The 16,863-nt window shown below is 36.7% G+C and overlaps 2 protein-coding genes across 2 annotated transcripts; one reads left to right on the forward strand and one right to left on the reverse strand.

The window, feature by feature from the left end:
* LOC109230783 (polyubiquitin) lies at nt 9,952-11,887 on the reverse strand. The gene is made up of 2 exons (XM_019396218.1): nt 11,781-11,887; nt 9,952-11,324 (listed from the first exon to the last, which is right to left on the reverse strand). The coding sequence occupies exon 2, from the start codon at nt 11,322-11,324 to the stop codon at nt 10,179-10,181; it is 1,146 nt and encodes a 381-aa protein (XP_019251763.1). The 5' UTR covers nt 11,781-11,887; the 3' UTR covers nt 9,952-10,178.
* Nucleotides 13,427-16,863, forward strand: LOC109230784 (trafficking protein particle complex subunit 3-like). Its single transcript, XM_019396219.1, has 5 exons — nt 13,427-13,607; nt 13,690-13,787; nt 14,289-14,388; nt 15,834-16,016; nt 16,555-16,863. The coding sequence occupies exons 1-5, from the start codon at nt 13,551-13,553 to the stop codon at nt 16,675-16,677; spliced, it is 561 nt and encodes a 186-aa protein (XP_019251764.1). The 5' UTR covers nt 13,427-13,550; the 3' UTR covers nt 16,678-16,863.

The raw sequence follows: 16,863 nt of genomic DNA on the forward strand, positions 1-16,863 counted from the left end.
TAATTGCTCATGCACTTGTGACACCGGGTTCTGGGATGTTTATGGGATTATTCAGTATAATGACATTGTTAAAGATATTATTATTTATTCAGTGGAACTTATTCTTTATTAGTTAAATATATAAAAGAATCAAATTCAGAAATATCCAAAATAAGAAGTTACTAGTTATTTAGTGTTGGCTTGCCTGACAATGGTATCCGGCGCCATCACGACCCTTGATATTTTGCTTAAAGTATATATATTCGCATGTATATCGCCTCATATCTTACTTTTGTTTCATGGATTTAGGATGTGAAATATGTTTATTTATGTTAATTTGATGTGTTTTAGGTGTAGGAATGATCCGGGAGCAATCGGGGGCGATATGTGCGAAATTAGAGCCAAAACGGACAAAAACTGGAAAAGTTGGACATTTCAGCGCCACAGGTGGCGCCCAGCCCTACGTGTGGCGCCAAAAACAGTATACTCTAAATTGGCAGCGCCTGGCGCTAGCCAGGGCGCCAGTGACGGGAATTTTGTCCAACTTTGCCCGGGACAAGTTATTTCGGCCCTAGACCTACCCAACACGTATAAAAGTAAGACTAAACCTATTTTTGAAGGGGGAGATGCCACTTTGGAGATATCTAACATACTTTGAAGGGGAATTCACGTGGAGGAACACACAACACGCTTGGAGGAGGCTTCTAACTAGTTTTTCTTCTCTTCTCTTCCTTTAATCTCATAGTTTATTTGTTTTAGAGTTGTTGGGTACTACATGAACGTTGTAGTTGAAGCTTGAATTGTTCTTATTAATTTCTCATATTGGTTTATTTATTCAATCTTGCGCTTAATTATTTGATTGCTTGATCACCAATTGAATACTATCTACGAATCTAGGATTGAACTCGGGAGAGGAAATTCCAGATTGCATATAAGATTGAGTATAGCAAGATCTTAACTCGGGGGGGANNGGGGGGGGGGGGGCGGATTTGCGATTAAGATAGGAATATACCTAATCGCCTTGCTTGGTTATTATACGGGATTTATAAAGGCGTTCTTGTTAATCCTAATTCCATAGGAATATAGGCGTTAGGTTAGCTTGAATAGGCAAGTTGAACTTCGGGAGAAGGCGACGAGCAATATTAACCCTGTCAACCAATAAACCAGATAAATTAATTAGACGATTTAAGTGGAAAACTCAACGGGATTGTTAGCTAACCCATAGCTCTAGAATATTCACTTACATTGAATTCGTCTCTATAATTCGCCAACTTGTTTTCTTTAATCTCTTAATTTGTTACTTTAGATTAACTTTAGTTAAATATTCATAGGTTAGGAATCGCTTGAATAGATTAATTGTTTGGGTTTAATTTAGTTGATAGTTAATCACAAGTCCCTGTGGGTACGATATCTGGACTTACAATCCTATATTACTTGTCGACCACGTATACTTGCGTGTGCGTTTGGGAGCAACAAGTTTTTGATTTTTCTTTTCCTTTCTCTCTTTTTTTTTAGTGAAAGTATGTAGAAAGAAAAATACACACCTCCAATTCTTAATAATTTGTGCTAGTGGAAGTATAGAAGTGCTTAATGAAAGTAAGGGCTATGTTGCATATGGTCTGTAACAAGTGAATTGGTTGAGAAGAATATGTGCTTGAATTGTAAATGTAGCGTATTAAAGTGCTTAGGAGGGTTAGTCACTATTCCTAAATATATCCTACCCGTCCCTTAGCCTACATTACAACCATAAAAGTCCTAATTGATCCTAGATTTGGCTAGCTTAAATTAGTGGAGACCTAAACTACGGGCAAGCTTATGGTACGATCACATGATGCATACGAATTCTTTGTGAGAGTGAGTGAATTTGGTTCCATTGTGTGATGTCCTTAAATTATGTTCAAAAGCATATTTGAATGTGTGGACTAGTCTATATTCACTCTTTCGGTTGTTGGTGGGGGCATATGATCTCATGAACGATTGGTAATGTTGTAAACCTTCTTGTTGAGTAAGTGCGTGAGTTGAGAGGGCTTAGTGGTTACAAGTTGACTCTTGAGGTCGGGTGGTTGTAAGTAGGTTATTGGAGTGATTGAATTGAATTGTTATACTTGGGCATGCTTAAACAGGAAGAATGTGCAATTTCGTATGTTCATGCTTATGTGCCGGTATTGATCATAGTCAAGGGTATAGTGTGTGGTTAAAAGTTAAAGTGCTCCTCCATAATTGAGACTTGTACGTGGTTGGGTTTATTTGATAGTCCCATTGCTCGAGGACGAGCAAGAGTCTAAGTGTGGGGTGTTGATGTTTTGCTTAAAGTATATATATTCGCATGTATATCGCCTCATATCTTACTTTTGTTTCATGGATTTAGGATGTGAAATGTGTTTATTTATGTTAATTTGATGTGTTTTTAGGTGTAGGAATGATTCGGGAGCAATCGGGGGCGATATGTGCGAAATTAGAGCCAAAACGGACAAAAACAGGAAAGTTGGACATTTCAGCGCCACATGTGGCGCCCAGCCCTACCTGTGCGCCAAAAACAGTATACTCTAAATTGGCAGCGCCTGGCGCTATCCAGGGCGCCAGTGACGGGAATTTTGTTCAACTTTGCTCGAGACAAGGTTATTTCGGTCCTAGACCTATCCAACACGTATAAAAGCAAGACTAAACATATTTTTTGAAGGGAGGACGCCACTTTGGAGATATCTAACATACTTTGAAGGGGAATTCACGTGGGGGAACACACACCACGCTTGGAGGAGGCTTCTAACTAGTTTTTCTTCTCTTCTCTTCCTTTAATCTCATAGTTTATTTGTTTTAGAGTTGTTAGGTGCTACATGAACGTTGTAGTTGAAGCTTGAATTGTTCTTATTATTTTATTATATTGGTTTATTTATTCAATCTTGCGCTTAATTATTTGATTGCTTGATCACCAATTGAATACTATCTACGAATCTAGGATTGAACTCGGGGGAGGGAATTCTAGATTGCATATAAGATTGAATAGAGCAAGATCTTAACTCTGGGGGTGGGGGTGGGGGGTGGGGATTTGCGGTTAGGATAGGAATATACTTAATCGCCTTGCTTGGTTATTATACGAAAATTATAAAGGCGTTCTTGTTAATCCTAATTCCATAGGAATATAGGCGTTAGGTTAGCTTGAATAGGCGAGTTGTACTTCGGGAGAAGGCTACGAGCAATATTAACCCTGTCAACCAATAAACCACATAAATTAATTAGACGATTTAAGTGAAAAACTCAACGGGATTGTTAGCTAACACATAGCTCTAGAATATTCACTTACATTGAATTCGTCTCTACAATTCGCCAACTTGTTATCCTTAATCTCTTAATTTGTTACTTTAGATTAATTTTAGTTAAATATTCATACGTTAGGATTCGCTTGAATAGATTAATTGTTTGGGTTTAATTTAGTTGATAGTTAATCACGAGTCCCCGTGGGTACGATATCTGGACTTACAATCCTATATTACTTGTCGACCACGTATACTTGCGTGTGCGTTTGGGAGCAACAAGTTTTTGACGCCGTTGCCGGGGATTTAGAAATTAAGTATTCTACTAGATTAGATTTTTACTTTTTGTCTACTTAAGTTTTTTTTTAAATTTTTATCTTAGTTTAATATTTTATTATCTGTATTGATATGGCATCTTGGAATGATAATTGGTCGAATATTGGTTATTCTTATTATGGTGATCCTTGTCCGTATTGTGGGGGACCACACTTGTGGCAAAATTGTGAATCTCAAATGGACGGAATTTTTGTAATGTGTGTGGTTGTCAAGGTGGTCATTGGGATGGTTGTCCTAATTCTTATTATCCTTCTCAGAACTCTTATTATGATGTTTCTAATAATATTTGTGAGTTTCATAGGGGTAATGAAGTGCAGGATATGGAACGTGATGCATATATTACGGATATTCTGAGGCAAGTAGCAGAGCAACAAGATGAAAATCGAAAGGCTATACAAAGAATTAGTGAAGCAATCATGAGAATGAAGGTCGAGGCGGAGGAAGTGGCTGAAGAGAGCGAGTTCCCACCAGAAGATAATTTAGAAAAAACATATATAGTGAGCCAATATTGGCTAGAGGAACAAGGTCAACTGATAAAATCTCATGAGTATCTTCGTGATGGTCTTTCAAATATGACAGAACAACTGATAGAAGGAAAAACGGATCTTAGACAAGAGATCGACCAATTTGGCAGCTATATTCGCGACTTGGATGCAGAATTGAGTGCAAAGGTTGATGCGTGTAACGTCCAACAATTTAGTGATGAGTTGTGTGAAGTTGAAAAAGATCTTCTAGGACAAATTGAGGAGCTAAAACGAGAATACCAATTATCAAACCACGTTCTTGTGGATGATGCTAAGGTTGAGACATCTGATGCCCTACAACCAATTTTTGTGGATACTGGCCAGCTTGTGGAGAATAAAGAGGAATTCCAACTATTCGACCAAAATATTATTAATGATACCAAGGTTGACGAAGAGTGCAAAATTCAGGATGTCAAAAATAATATAATTTTGGAGTTGGAGCGTATTGGACCTCATTCTATACACTTTTCAACATTGTGTTTAGTTGGTGACATGGGAATTGATCCATTCGAGCATATGGAGGAGCCAATGGATGAGGAACAAAGTGCTTATATTCTTAAATTTGGGATGTCAAGGAGACAAAACGACATCCCCCACTTAAAGGCCAAGAAGTGCAAGATGTGATATCTATTGCTTGGTTCATTTATTTTTACACCACTGCCCCAGGAACGTGATAGAAAAATTGATGCAAAATTGGGGGCGCAATTCATATCTTCAAAGTTGAAGGAAAAGTTGTGAAAGTGATGGTGTCGTGCCGCGACGTTACATCAAGCGCTTGTTGGGAGGCAACCCAATTCTATTTTTTTCTTTTTTCTTTTTTTCTCTTTTGTTTATTTTATATTTTTTTTGCAGTATTTATGTATTGTAGGAGTAGGAGCATGGAGTCAAAGCCAATAGGCATGTGTAAAATCAAGCAGATGGTTGAAACTAAGTGTGAGGTACCCGCACAAGGGATCATACCTGGGAGAAGTCTGAGTATCCCGTGAGCTGCTAATTCTTCGGCCTTTGGCCTACCAAGGAGTCTCTTTTACCCTATTATTATTTTCAGTGTGCATTGAGGACATTGCACAATTTTAAGTGTAGGGTGAGGAGATTGTCTGGGTGATTTTCCGTGCGATCCTAGTTTAGTTGTAGTACTCTTTCTTAGTATACTAGCTTTTGTGGAAAAAGAAAACGAAAAAAAATTTAGAAGAAGTTCAGATTTTTCCCGACGATGGATCTTTTGGACAATTTTCTTGAGGGATAAAAGTCCGATTTAAAAACACCAAAAAGATTTTTTTTTTTAGAATAGCTAGGTAGTATTCCTTGGTTTTTCTTTGGACACCGGTTCTTTTTCAAGGATGTGGCTCGAACCGGGTACTTTATTTTTTTTTAGGATTAGTTTAGGAAGAAACTGAGTCGCTCTGAGATACTCATTGACATGGTTGATGCTGGCACATTAGGCTAGGACATACATTCTATCTTTCCGTGTATTTGGTTTGAATTGTGAAGCCTAAGTAAAGTAAATAGCCTATTTTGTGACGCTTTATCTCAGTTGTTTGACTTGTATGCTACATAGTGCAATATTGCTTAAATTTCTCAATTATGTGTGCTTGCTTGACTTGAGTTGAACAGAACCGTCTTGATTGAGTCATGTGCAACGTGTGTGTGAGCATTTGTGATTTTCTGTGCTATCCTGTGTAGTCTAGAACTTGCCCCGTGTGTTAATTGAAGCGAAATTGTAAGTTGTGCTAATCTAGGAGATGACGTAAGCATTTTCTTGCTTGATCATAGATGTGCTTGTCACATAAGAAAATAAAATTTTCCGTTTCTAGCCCCTTTGAGCCTATAGACCTTTTCTTTGGCAACCACATTACAAGCCATACCCTTATTTTGTTCTTAATTTGATAGTGATTGAACCTTTGCCTCCTAAGGCACTTAGTCGCTAAAAGAAGTAAGGTGATATATTGGAGAGTAGTTTTTGAGTGAAACCATGGAAGGGCCCGTTGGTGCAATAAAAGTTAAAATCAAAAGTCACTAGCCGATGAACTTTAATGTATGGAGTGTGTGAAAAAGAAAGAAAAATAAAAGGAAAGAAAAATTGCAAAAAAAATTGATAGTGAAAGTATGTAGAAAGAAAAATGCACACCTTCAATTCTTAATAATTTGTGCTAGTGGAAGTATAAAAGTGCTTAATGAAAGTAAGAGCTATGTTGCATATGGTTTGTGGCAAGTGAATTGGTTGAGAAGAATATGTGCTTTAATTGTAAATGTAGCGTATTAAAGTGCTTAGGAGGGTTAGTCACTATTCCTAAATTTATCCTACCCGTCCCTTAGCCTACATTACAACCTTAAAAGTCCTAATTGATCCTAGATTTGGCTAGCTTAAATTAGTGGAGATCTACACTACGGGCAAGCTTATGGTACGATCACATGATGCATATGAATTCTTTGTGAGAGTGAGTGAATTTGGTTCAATTGTGTGATGTCCTTAAATTATGTTCAAAAGCATATTTGAATGTGTGGACTAGTCTATATTCACTCTTTCGGTTGTTGGTGAGGGCACATGATCTCATGAACGATTGGTAATGTTGTAAACCTTCTTGTTGGGTAAGTGTGTGAGTTGAGAGGGCTTAGTGGTTACAAGTTGACTCTTGAGGTCGGGTGGTTGTAAGTAGGTTATTGGAGTGATTGAATTGAATTGTTATACTTGGGCATGCTTAAACAGGAAGAATGTGAAATTTCGTATGTTCATGCTTGTGTCTCGGTATTGATCATAGTCAAGGGTATAGTGTGTGGTTAAAAGTTAATGTGCTCCTCCATAATTGAGACTTGTACGTGGTTGGGGGTTTATTTGATAGTCCCATTGCTCGAGGACGAGCAAGAGTCTAAGTGTGGGGTGTTGATGTTTTGCTTAAAGTATATATATTCGCATGCATATCGCCTCATATCTTACTTTTGTTTCATGGATTTAGGACGTGAAATGTGTTTATTTATGTTAATTTGATGTGTTTTTAGGTGTAGAAATGATCCAGGAGCAATCGAGGGCGATATGTGCGAAATTAGAGCCAAAACGGACAAAAACAGGAAAGTTGGACATTTCAGCGCCACAGGTGGCGCCCAGCCCTACCTGTGGTGCCAAAAACAGTATACTCTAAATTGGCAGCGCCTTGGAGGGCGCCTGGCGCTAGCCAGGGCGCAAGTGACGGGAATTTTGTCCAACTTTATCCGGGACAAGGTTATTTCGGCTCTAGACCTACCCAACACGTATAAAAGCAAGACTAAACATATTTTTTGAAGGGAGGACACCACTTTGGAGATATCTAACATACTTTGAAGGGGAAATTCACGTGGGGGAATACACACCACGCTTGGAGGAGGCTTCTAACTAGTTTTTCTTCTCTTCTCTTCCTTTAATCTCATAGTTTATTTGTTTTAGAGTTGTTGGGTGCTACATGAACGTTGTAGTTGAAGCTTGAATTGTTCTTATTATTTTATCATATTGATTTATTTATTCAATCTTGCGCTTAATTATTTGATTGCTTGATCACCAATTGAATACTATCTACGAATCTAGGATTGAACTCGGGAGAGGGAATTCTAGATTGCATATAAGATTGAGTAAAGCAAGATCTTAACTCTCTGGGTGGGGGGGGGGGGGTATTTGCGGTTAGGATAGGAATATACCTAATCGCCTTGCTTGGTTATTATACGGGAATTATAAAGGCGTTCTTGTTAATCCTAATTCCATAGGAATATAGGCGTTAGGTCAGCTTGAATAGGCGAGTTGTACTTCGGGAGAAGGCTACGAGAAATATTAACCCTGTCAACTAATAAACCAGATAAATTAATTAGACGATTTAAGTAGAAAACTCAATGGGATTGTTAGCTAACCCATAGCTCTAGAATATTCACTTACATTGAATTCGTCTCTATAATTCGCCAACTTATTTTCTTTAATCTCTTAATTTGTTACTTTAGATTAATTTTAGTTAAATATTCATATGTTAGGATTCGCTTGAATAGATTAATTGTTTGGGTTTAATTTAGTTGATAGTTAATCACAAGTCCCTGTGGGTACGATATCTGGACTTACAATCCTATATTACTTGTCGACCACGTATACTTGCGTGTGCGTTTGGGAGCAACAACCCTTAGTGGATTTTGGGTCGTGACATATCTCAAATCATATACCGATCTTAAAGTTTTTATTCATAGTTTCACTTAAAGGTTTTTGTGAATTTGACATTTTACACTATTGTATCTACTATCACCGCACAATTACCACCACCAACTTTCACTGCACTATTACCATGGTCAAATACTATTAACAGCCACTTATGTGCAGCTATCATCTTACAAATATTGAGTACAGTTAACTCCATTAAATATAAGCTTCTGCTCGCCTTTACCAAGAGGATCAACATCTCCGTAGGGGTGTTCATGGTTCGGTTTGGATCGGTTTTTCCCTAAAAAGCAACCAAACCAAGTAAGTCAGTTTTTTAAATATTAGAACCAAACCAAACCAATTAAGTCGGTTTTTCTCGATTCGGTTTATGTCGGTTTTTCGGTTTTTTCGGTTATTTGTCGGTTTTTTTTTAAATATAAGACATACACTACCAAATACATATTCCGGCGACCACATTTTCAATGTAACACTATCAAATCAATTGCCCTTTGAGAAATCTATTATTTACCAAGATATATTGATGATAATTGAATCAAATAGTGATGAATAATTTAAGGACTCAATTAAAAATATGTTATTTTTAACACGAAAGATTCTTACACTAAACAAAAGAAAACTACCAATCAAACTAGAATGTAAAGGTAAAGAACTATATTAAAAGTGCAAACTATTAACATTTACCATAAATTTTTTGAAAACTTTGTATAACAATATACATATTTATAGGTGTAATAATAAATTTGAAATAGCTACTCCTATAGTCGGTTTGGTTCGATTTTTTTCTGATTAAAAACCAAAACCAAACAAAACAAAAAAGTATCGGTTTTTTTGGTCGATTTTGTTTGGTTTTCGATTTGGTTCGGTTTTTGGGTTTTTATAAACACCCCTACATCTCCGTATGCATTTAACTAATTCCGAAATAATCGAACTCCGTTACAATCGTCATTCAATTGAAAGAATCTCCATTTCAGAACCAAAGGTGAGATATAGGAGGAAGTACATGTAACTAGTTGCGAAATGTGACAATATATAGAGGATGCCGAATGTGGATGCTCTTTCAATTAGATGAGATAAAAAAAAAAAACAAAGTAGGCTGCGGAATTAATAGAATGTCCATAAAAGAAATCATATGTAATTTTGTAGCATCCAAGATCTCTAGGACACGAACCATAAGTTAAATTTGGGATTTCATTATATTATGGTAAATACTTCCCCGGGGTGTTTCCACCAAACCATATTAATACATGATGATCAAGTGATATAATGAGATAAAAATGCATACTATAATTCATCATAGTTAAGTGCTAAGTGCTTGAGGTCCATATAGAAGACATATGTAATATATTTATTAGTTTAGCATAAACACCCGGTGTAGGATAAGTTTTTACAAGAAGATCTTAGTCTATGCAACACAAGCACATAGAAGAAAGCCAAAACTAGAACATCCAACATTCTCAAGCATACAGACACAAAAAAACGATCATTATTGTGGGTTTTTATTCTAAAAAAAGTGGCTTTATGGAAAAATAGACGGACCTTCAATTGCATCACAAAAGAAAGGATCACTACATTATTTGGAGAAATTCATGATAAATGTAGTTACAAAGATGAGTGTATAGGCAGAAATAAAAGATCAACCGCGCAATTGCAGAAATAGAAAATTTAGAACTACATAAAATACATACTTAAGTGCTTAAGATAAAAAGCTTGATTTATAGTCAATTCATTGATTGAAATCAAAGAGAGTTCAACACCAAACGTTCATACCATAACTGGAAATTATTATTCACAAATAGAAACAAAAGAGAGCAAGTCTTATCGACTCTCTCCTTCGACACAAGAAAACACTAGTTCATGAAAATCAAACAAACTCCAAACAGACCCAAGACACAGACACTACCAGCACCACTGACAGACACATCAGAAACCACCACGGAGACGGAGGACAAGGTGCAGAGTTGACTCCTTCTGAATATTATAATCAGCCAGAGTCCTTCCATCTTCCAATTGCTTCCCAGCAAAAATCAGCCTCTGCTGATCCGGCGGGATACCCTCCTTGTCCTGAATCTTAGCCTTCACATTGTCGATCGTATCAGAACTCTCCACCTCCAAGGTGATGGTTTTCCCCGTCAAAGTCTTCACGAAAATCTGCATCCCACCACGAAGACGAAGCACAAGGTGCAAAGTCGACTCCTTCTGAATGTTGTAATCAGCAAGAGTACGACCATCTTCCAACTGCTTACCAGCAAAGATCAGCCTTTGCTGATCTGGTGGGATACCCTCCTTATCCTGGATCTTAGCCTTAACGTTGTCGATAGTATCTGAGCTTTCAACCTCAAGAGTGATGGTTTTCCCAGTCAAAGTCTTCACAAAAATCTGCATTCCACCACGAAGACGGAGCACCAAATGAAGGGTGGACTCCTTCTGAATATTGTAATCAGCTAAAGTCCTTCCATCTTCCAACTGTTTACCAGCAAAGATCAACCTCTGCTGATCTGGTGGGATTCCCTCCTTGTCCTGAATCTTAGCCTTGACGTTGTCAATTGTGTCGGAGCTTTCGACTTCAAGGGTGATTGTTTTCCCGGTCAACGTCTTCACAAAAATCTGCATCCCACCACGAAGTCGAAGGACCAAGTGAAGGGTAGACTCCTTCTGGATGTTGTAATCAGCTAGGGTTCTGCCGTCTTCGAGCTGCTTTCCGGCAAAGATCAACCTCTGCTGGTCCGGTGGGATTCCTTCCTTATCCTGAATCTTAGCCTTAACGTTGTCAATAGTGTCGGAGCTTTCAACCTCAAGGGTGATTGTTTTCCCAGTTAGGGTTTTGACGAAGATCTGCATACCGCCACGAAGACGGAGCACCAAGTGAAGGGTCGACTCCTTCTGGATGTTGTAGTCGGCTAGGGTTCTGCCGTCTTCGAGCTGCTTTCCGGCGAAGATCAACCTCTGCTGGTCCGGCGGGATTCCTTCCTTATCCTGAATCTTAGCCTTGACGTTGTCAATTGTGTCGGAGCTTTCAACCTCAAGGGTTATCGTCTTTCCAGTTAGGGTTTTGACGAAGATCTGCATCTGTATATACAGAAAAGGTTTCAATCATCAAAATAACTCACAAAATTCTAACTTTGTGCGAATACAAATCAATGAACAAAACTAATATCGATTTTTTACTGTATACATAAAAATCAACCAAATTAGCACACAGATTCAGCTCCATTCATATATATAAACTACAAAAGGGATACAATAAAATCAATATAGAATTTTTTAACTGTATACATAGCAATAACAAATTCAACCTGGTAACACAAAATCAAGGTTGATTTTTTTTTTCTCAGCAAAGGATATTTCAGATCTTAAAATATAGACACAACAAAATAAACGTACAAAAATTTCAACTTAGTGCATATACAGAGGGATTAAACAAATCAAAATTGAGTTTTTTAGATCCTAAAAATTTAGATCCAAATTAAATAAAAGTAGCATAAAATAAGAGGAACAAAAAGAAGAATGAAGAAATTAATGTACCTTGAAAGGTGTTTGAAGGAAGAGAGAAAAGTTGAGGAGATTTTGAGAATTCAGAAATCAAAGGATGAAGATTATGGGCACAAAGGGGCTCCTTTTAAAGGTGCAATGGCCGACTTTAGACGAAATTGCCTCATGGATTATCCTATAGTAAAGCAACACGTGTCTTGCTTATTTTGTACAGCACCAAACCTACACGCTATTGCTACCTTGTCCTTTCCTTTGAGCGGTGGAGAAAATTAGGTGCCTTTTGGATAGCAACTTCCTACATTACATTATTATTATTATTATCGTCAAAGGTACGACGTACAAAGTATTTCATATTTATGCTAGATCGGAAAAAGAACACATCCCATAAAGTTTAATGTATGTAGCTTACCTAAATACAAATATTATCGGTTGATTCTACGTTCATATACGTGATTTATAGATCACACAAAGATAATTTTTACGGTTGATTTTTAGTCGCACCCAACTTGCAATCACACGAATACAATTTTACTATCGATCTAGGCTTTCCTTCCTTTATGGTCAAGGAGAAAAATATTATTATTAAGAGCTTGTTTAGATTGTTGTTACATGTCGTTTCATAACTTATTGTATTCTATTGTATTGTACCATACTGTATTATTTGATGAATATAATATTTGAATAGATTGTATTGTTTGTCTTCATTTCATGATGTCACGCATCAACAATATGTACAACAAATATTGCAATATAACTAAGAAAAAATAGGATATGGAGTAGCTTTTTTATATAAAAGAGTAGTGTAAAGGATAAAATATGATAATTTAATAATAAGGAGGAGCAAGATGAGAGAAAAGGGCAAGGTAACGACGCCACCACACCAAATTCGTCGCTCTATAAGGTGACACTTTTCTCGTTACGTAATAACGGATTAACGATACGATACAATAAAATTTAAGTAACAATCAAAACAAAAATTGTATTTAAAGCAACAATACGATATAATACAATAGATAACAGCCATCCAAACATGCCGTAAGTTCAAAAGAAATAATCTAAATATCTCATTTTTAATATAATGCAATTATTGGAGGGAAAAAGTAAGTTAATAAAAATATCTTTGCACAGTTTTTTAGAGTCCAAATATTTCATTTTCAATGATCTTCACATTCAATGGTGACATGATGATGCTACCCTCCTTTTACAACAAATTTATTGTATTTACCTAGATTTTCATATTAGTCATCCGTTCCAAAAAAAAAAAAAAGAAATCTATTTCTGTTCAGATAACTGTCACTTTATTAAAATTAAATGGCATAATACATAAACAAATATGAGAAAATTAAATGGCATAATACAAATTTACGGATAATTTATGTCAATGTTGAGTGTGTATCCAAGTGTTAAGCCTAATTAATTTAAGAATTTAAGTTATATATACAATCAACATACCAAAACGTTTACACTATCTAGTCATCTTTATACATTGTAGCAAATTATCTATCTTATATTAAGAAAATTTATATATAAATATCCTTTGAATAATCTGGTCAAATAAAAAATTGTTTACATTACGGTGGTGTAACCTAAACGCTTTTTAACATAGAGCTATATCAAATTCTTAACATAATAAAAACTCTCTCCACGTGTCAACTCGACCCGAAAAAAGAAAACTGAGATTTAGTTTCCGGGTTTTAATCCAATCGGGCCTAGCCCGTTTACTGCTAAGCCTTAGCATTTCCTTCTACAGTTTTTACTTCAGACGCAATTCGATCGGAAACTAAGCAAATCTCAGAGGCTCACATGGCTCCCGTTGCTCCTAGATCCGGCGACGCTATTTTCGCCAATGTTGAACGCGTGGTATTCTAAAAATCTCGATTTTATTTATTTTTTGTTGAATTCAGTAGTAAATGTTAAACTAATCTTGTGATTTTTTCAACAGAACGCTGAACTTTTCACCCTAACGTACGGTGCGATCGTGAGGCAATTGCTTACCGATCTGGAGGAGGTTGAAGAGGTCAACAAACAGCTTGATCAAATGTAAATCCTTTACCTAGTTCTACTCACAGTTCCAATTTATGTGACTTAGATTGACTCGCTACAGTGTTTAAGAAAAAAAAAAGGAAGATTTTTTTTTAAACTTGCACTCTTAAATATATCATAGTATTTGTGTGGTTATAAAAACGTCTTAGTTTAAAATTAAATTGTTTTTAAATTTTGACAACTGTCATTTTGGAATGGACTAATAAGGAAATAATATCACATAAATTGAAATGGAGGGAGTAGTCTTTTGTTAGTGTTCATAGAATTTTCGGTTGAACTCCACTTATGTGATCCGAAGTCCATATAAATGAGGGGAGTTACGACCGGAGTAATAATGATGAATCCTCTGAATGGATCCCGAGGATTCATATAGCTGACTCTAACCAGGATTGAGGTATCGCTGATATTGATGTTGATTGGAATTAACAGTGGCAATTCAATTTAATTTTATTGGCCAAGAAGTATAAAATAACTTTGAGAGGTTTAACTGAATTGCAGGGGTTATAACATTGGAATTCGGCTCATTGATGAGTTTCTGGCAAAATCTAATGTCTCTAGGTGTATCGATTTCAAGGAAACAGCTGAAGTCATTGCCAAGGTCTCTCTCCCCCTCCAAATTGTATTTCATTTAATTGTGTGTTGGTTTAGTAACGTAGTTACAGTTTTGTTTTGAATAGTAGTTCTGAAATCCTACGCGAGCCAGTAGCCAATACAAAGCAGAAGGAATAATATGGATGTATCAATTTTACAATCGTATTGGAGGTTAATGTGGCAGTAGATTGAATTGAAATAAGATTGAGACAAAAGTTTGAACACAATGCATCTAGTTCTGGAAGCTGCACTATGATGCTTCATGCCAAAATATCCTTATACTCAATTAGTCTTTTAGCAGTCAGACCTGAACAAGAAAGTATAGAGAAAATTTGGTCATGTTGTTTGTACCCACTTGGAGTCTCTATACAACTGAATAACCTCTTCTTTATTTCCTCTATCAAAGGGGGTCATGATGGTACGTTAAGTGAAAAGAAAATGCATAACAGAATATCTAAATTGTACAAAAAATAGATCTTCACTTTTGCAAGTATCTATATGGTGCAGAAGCAAAGAGATGATCAGATTAGCAAAGAAGATGTAAACACACAGCATAGCACGTTGTTTTTTTTTCTTTTTGAAGACCATTTTTCTTCATTCTTTTCGAAGTTGAGAAATATAATTAACCAGAACAAATGTAAAAAGCAATGGGAGCAAGGGAGGGGGGAGGGATGGAGACGATCTGAGGGGAGGGTTTCCTAGAGGGAGTGTGGGAGGGCCACGCATTTTCTCTAGGGTTCTACAGAAGAAGAAAAGAAGAGAGAAAAGATGGAGATAGGGTAAATAGAAAATGAGAGAAAGGCTGTTCGTTCTTTTCCCCTTGTTTAGAGGGATTGTTATTACCCCTAGGATATGATAATGATGGATTTTTAGATAAATTTTATTCCTAGCTAATTCTTGACATAGTGAACGCCTAGTAAGGCTGGATAAGTTTTCTGGACCTCAATACGTTCCAAATGTATTACTATGTGTGTCACCAGCAACGTTCCCTTTACACTTTGCTTTGCAATAGAAGATTGACGGTGTGCATGTCTACAAACACACATACATACATACATACATAAAGTATGCAGCAGGAGGTAGTAATTGCTTCTATTTCTAGCTCCTCTTAGCTTCATTCTGTGGGGAAGTTTGTCTTTCGGGTGTTTGAGTAAGTTGGGAATAAACCTCCTAGTTGATTTCTGGGTTGAGCAGAGTATATTGTAGTTTCACTGCCAGTATTCATGGTAGTGAGCAGAATATCCAGTTGTTCTACTTATAAAATAAAAGGAAAAAGAATATCGTGTTGTTTCTATGTCATATGTTTAGCTGAGCATCTCAGCCTATAACTACCCATCATATTCTCAAGTTCATTTTCTTTATAGTACACTCTTAGTTAATCTTTCTTTTAAAAAGTCTATGCTGAAATTCTTGATTTAAGAAACATGATTTCTTGCTGCTCGTAATGAACAGGTTGGTCTCAAAATGTTCCTTGGTGTCACAGCAACTGTGGGCAACTGGGATGCTGAGGGAACAACGTGCAGTTTGATTTTGGAGGACAACCCCTTGGTAGACTTTGTTGAGCTTCCCGATACTTGTCAAGGTCTATATTACTGTAACATCTTAAGTGGAGTAATCAGAGGAGCATTAGAGATGGTGAGCTTCACCCTTCTATAGCATCTGCTAATTATCAATGTCTTCTTGTGCACAATATACATTGCTTTGTGATAGAAGAAGAAAGCTGTTATAGATGTAGACATACGCACGTCCTGATTTACTGTCAAGTTATAGTAGATGTCACCAAAGCCCTGTCCTTCCGACTGGAATGGTAACTAGCGTGCAAATGAAAGGGTGTTTTTCCCATACGGAAATATTATGGAGTGTTGTTGCGCGCTGTTTCCCTTTTGCTTTCTTTATTCCTCGTCTGTTTCATATCATACTAAACTCAGATGAGTTTTCATTTTCCAATGTTGCAGTCTCCCTCATAATCTATCTTAAATGACTCCCCTTAGTCCATTGGCAATTGTTAGGTTTAGTAGGAGACTTACTGCGGGATATGAGAAGCAAATATGTACTCTTTAATCTCCCGCATTAAGGGTGGACCAGTATTAAGAACAGATGAAATTGGGAGTGTTGCATATATATTAGCTATTTTTTGGAACACCAAATTTATCTGCATTTGCCCCATGTTCAGGTGTCAATGAAAACAGAAGTCACATGGATCCGTGATATGCTTAGAGGGGATGATGCATTCGAGTTGCAGCTGAAACTTCTGAAGCAAGTTCCTGAGGAGTATCCATACAAAGATGACGAGTAACAGCTGAAACTTACAAATTTTGTATTGTTTCTTTTTTCGGTCTTAAAGCATTTTGTGCTTCCTCTCTATGTGATCTAGAAATATTAAGCTCCCTAAACCCTCCATTGTGATAAGACATTTCTTTGTAGTGTTACACTGTTACTTATGATGTTAATGATTAGCTATCCAGAATATCTATATTCATCC

Source organism: Nicotiana attenuata, chromosome 8 (assembly GCF_001879085.1).
Source record: "Nicotiana attenuata strain UT chromosome 8, NIATTr2, whole genome shotgun sequence".
Taxonomy (NCBI): domain Eukaryota; kingdom Viridiplantae; phylum Streptophyta; class Magnoliopsida; order Solanales; family Solanaceae; genus Nicotiana; species Nicotiana attenuata.